At 50.3% G+C, this 4,249-nt stretch overlaps 1 protein-coding gene across 1 annotated transcript in view; it reads right to left on the reverse strand.

Moving 5' to 3' along the window:
- Nucleotides 1-3,876, reverse strand: part of DPH7 (diphthamide biosynthesis 7) — a gene marked incomplete at its 5' end in the record, with an annotated part of 8,068 nt that extends 4,192 nt beyond the window's left edge. The window contains 4 exons of the mRNA XM_009070228.1: nucleotides 752-918; nucleotides 2,431-2,525; nucleotides 3,203-3,290; nucleotides 3,722-3,876. Of these exons, the coding sequence (XP_009068476.1) occupies nucleotides 752-918; nucleotides 2,431-2,525; nucleotides 3,203-3,290; nucleotides 3,722-3,876 (505 nt within the window). The remainder of the gene's footprint in view (nucleotides 1-751; nucleotides 919-2,430; nucleotides 2,526-3,202; nucleotides 3,291-3,721) is intronic.
- Nucleotides 3,877-4,249: the final 373 nt, after the last annotated feature.

Genomic DNA, 4,249 nt, shown 5'->3' on the forward strand with positions numbered 1-4,249 from the left:
AGGGTGCAGTGGTGTCCTGAGTTGGACTGATGATCCTCCTGGGTCCCTTCAGCTCAGGGTGTCCTCTGATACAGAGGAGTTGCTGCTTTCCAGCCCTGAGAACTTGCACTCCCCAAACATCACCTGAGGCTCACAGGACTCATCACCCCAGGAAAGACTTGTATTCGTGCTCTCACTTGGGTAAGAAGACTAATTAGAAGCCAAAAAGACTGGACTCTAAAAAGTCTCTGGCTCTTTGCACACTGCAAGAGAATCAGGGTGTCCTCTGATACAGAGGAGTTGCTGCTTTCCAGCCCTGAGAACTTGCACTCCCCAAACATCACCTGAGGCTCACAGGACTCATCACCCCAGGAAAGACTTGTATTCGTGCTCTCACTTGGGTAAGAAGACTAATTAGAAGCCAAAAAGACTGGACTCTAAAAAGTCTCTGGCTCTTTGCACACTGCAAGAGAATATCATCTCTTTTGCCAACAGCCACCCACTCTCTGGCTCTTTGCACTCTGCAAGAGAGTATCATCTCTTTTGCCAACAGCCACCCAAAGCACAGTTTATAGGGTACAGCTTCTAATTAACTCCAACCACTCCCCACCATCAAGAAGCCTTTTCCCCCTAGCAGAGGGCCCAACTCTTTGAAGAGGTGTGATGCAAGCAGCACACTCAACTCTGCAAAGCAAAATCCCAAGGAACACACATCTCTAAGCAAAGTTCCCCCTCCCCAACAACCCCAAGGAGAGTCCCAGCCCACACAGACCTGAATACACAATATCAGTGTCCCAGTAATTAAAAGCAGCAATCCAGGCCTCAAATTTGTGAGCTTCCCACTGATTCAGGACATGCACAGAAGGAGCAGATTCATCTATGGAGAAAAGATTCAGCTTCCCCTCTGAATCACTGCTGATCACTCTCAGGGGACATCCACTGCAGTGGGATACAGAGAAATCAGGAGTTACTGAAACAATCAAACATGTTCGATTCAACCAAGCGCTGACAGAAACTGTCAGGAATGCACATATTCATATAGTTCTTTTCAGCTTCAGCCCATCCCACCCTAAAACCATCTGCCCCAGTGACTGCCACTCCCTCATCTCACAGAGGTGCAACACTCACACCCAAGAGAAGGAAAGAACCACCCTTGGGTCTGTCTGTCCCAGATGCAGAACTTCTCACATGCTTCATATTACATCAATAAAAAAATCCATATGAAGACAGACCTTTTTTTTTTTCTTCCCTCCAAGTCAGACTGACAAGGACCTTTCAGAATTTCTTCCCTCTCCTGGAGTACAAAGGAATGTTCTACTTCCCTGCTGTCCTAGCATACTGAAGCAGTGGCTGATCCTGACCTTTCCTGCTCTCTCCTGTGGCACAGTACAGTTTCTAGACACAATGATCTTGGAGCAGTGGCAGAAGTTCTGCAATTCCCAGTGCACAGTTTCTGACATTCCCTGACATGAACTTGGTCCTTTCTGCTTGGTTACCTGCAGCTGCAGGTACTGCTTTGGTGGCTCAGGGCTTCTTTCCAGTTCTGCCTCCTAGAACCACACTGACTCTCCCAAATTCCCACCTAAGAGATATAAGACCATCCCCTTCATACAGAGACATGGAGGATGTACATTTGGCTTCTAGGATAAGTTACTGCTCTTTCAGGTGCCAACAGTGACAGCCTTAAAGGGACTTTTCATCAAGGCAGTGATCATTTCTGGTGAAGGACAGAGGCAAGAAGGAAGAAAGTCTAACTGAGAATTCTACTTACTCATTACACAACGTGCATAGAAAGAACTTCAATTAGCCAAACCTACTAAATATTTGCCCTACAGCATTAAGCACACAACTGCCTGATCCCCTCAGCTTCCAGCCTAACACCAAAGGCACCACTCTCTACACTCACAGAACACACCTCTCCTCTTTCAAGGTACAGCTAATTTAGGGTATTTCATCCAGCAATGCCATTTCTGAAGTCTCATCTATGAGCGTTTGAGAGAGGAAGGAGCTACTTCCAAGCCAATTCTGTCCTGTTTCTCACCCATGATTAAACTTCCTACATGTACTATTATTAGCAGTTCTCAAGCAGAACTTCACACTAAAATTTCAGCCTCTCCAAGAGCTGAGTTGGAACCAGTGGCTCCATCTGCATCCTGTTCTGGTCTTTCCTTTTAGCAAAGGCAACAGAAGACATGTCCCTGGTTCACCTGCTGCCATTCCCCAGAGCACAACCTCATGTTTGGTTTTGGTTGAGCCTCTGCTCCTGTTACAGTGGCCACAGTTCCTTTGTTACCCTTGCTCTGGGAACAGCAACTTCTAGAGCAGGGACAGGGAGACAGATGGGATCAGAAAAGCCCAAACCACTAAAGACTCACTCATCAAAGTCCTCCACATCTCCTGGAAGCTATCCCACACACCAGCCTCACCCCAGCCTCCAGCTCCCATGCTCACCACTGCTCCCGCCCCGTGGACCAGTCCAGGGACAAGGCCAGTCGCTGTGCCCCGAGATCGACCCTGAAGCATGGCTCCAACATGCAGCTGTTCTTCTACTGGAAGGAAAAGCAAGGGGTTAAGACTGGGAAGACAACAGGTCTCTAACAGCAGGTGTCTCCCAGGGACTGAGGGTCCCACACTATAGAAAGAGATGAAATGTACCATAAAATCACCTGGTACTAGCTGAGGGGCAAACATGCATACACAGGATCCCACCCTTCCCTGCCCATCCCCACCACATCACCCTTCAACTCTGCTGCCTCTCAGGGAGTGGATGAAGTACAGACATGATGACCTGACTGAATTCCCTCACTCTGCCTTCTGCTTGCTTTGCTGTGGGAATGGCTCTCCCGACCTCTCTCACCACCACAAGAAACCTCTCTCCAAAATTCTTCCCTGCTTTTAACCACTTTGCACCTTCTGCTGTTTACCAGTTAGTCCATACTTGTCCTCACATGACAATTTCCAGGCTTGGCTTATGCTCCCCTCGTGCCTCTCATCTCCCACTCTGCAGGTGGGTAGAGCCCAGCCTGTCTCCCTGTTGCCATCAGCAGATTTGTAGAGCTTATGACAAACACCATCAGAAGACAAAAGAAGTGTTTAAAACTCTAACCATGCTGAGGAAGCCATGGAAACCAACCCCAGCTTCCCTGCAAGCCTCTGCTAATAAACATAGAGATGAATCAAACATGGGTTAAAAGCAGCCCCAGCGGGCGTTAGAGCCACCCACCTCACTGCCAGTCAGGTGGCAAAACTCCACAGCACCCGTGGAGTTTGCAATGCCAACCATGGGATGTTCCGCAACGGGAAGGTGGCACCTAAAAGATCAAGTGAAACAAGTCTCAAATGTCCATCTTTTATGTCAGGAAGAGAGCAAAGTCATAACTTTTATCCCAGGACGCACAAGAAGGGATTTGTCCAAAAAATATCTAACATGAAGAAAATCTAAGGCTCCTCACGCTCCCACAAACCTATGTGGAGGAGATTCTACACAGGGGAACTCTACTGTATGTTATTAGATATAAATGAGGGATAAAGTCAATGAGGTATAAAGTCATTGAGCAGCTGCTCACGAGCAGAAAGTAACACAGAAATGAGCACTTTGCTCACTGGAACAAACCAGGGAACATTTCCCCCCGACAAGCCAGAACAGTTTGGTGAGTGACCATTCCTGTTGCTGCCATGCCCAAGAAGACTCTCCAGGGCAGGACCCCGCGCGGCGCACCGGGCGCGGCCGTGCCAGCCCTACCATTTGATGTCCAGGATGGCAGCAGTGTCGATGCGCTGGATCTCGGTCAGGGGGATGAACGGCTGCTCCTCGTTGTAGTGGTACAGGTAGAGGCGCCCGGTGCGGTCACAGGCCCCACTGCCCCCTCGGGAGTCACTCTGGCACAGGAACAGAAGATGAGACTTAGCTTAGGATCCATCTCCTGCCCCGACATCCTGCGGGAGCAGCTGCCCCAGAGGGCCAAGGCTCCCACTTGTCCCTCCCTGGAGGGTTAATCCACCACAACCCTCCGGGAGCCACCCGAGCTGGGACAAGGCACCGGCAGGACCAGGACCAAGACAGGGACTGGCTCTGGCACCGGGACTGGCACCAGGACCAGGACCCAAACCAGGACCCAAACCAGGATTCAGACTAGGACCCGCAGCAGGACCAAGGCCAGCACCGCGACTGGCACCGGGACCGGCACCAGGACCAGGACCAGGACCCAAACCAGGATTCAGACTAGGACCCGCAGCAGGACCAAAGCCAGCACCGCGACTGGCACCGGGA

Source organism: Acanthisitta chloris, unplaced genomic scaffold (genome assembly GCF_000695815.1).
Source record: "Acanthisitta chloris isolate BGI_N310 unplaced genomic scaffold, ASM69581v1 scaffold24762, whole genome shotgun sequence".
In the NCBI taxonomy this organism is placed as follows: domain Eukaryota; kingdom Metazoa; phylum Chordata; class Aves; order Passeriformes; family Acanthisittidae; genus Acanthisitta; species Acanthisitta chloris.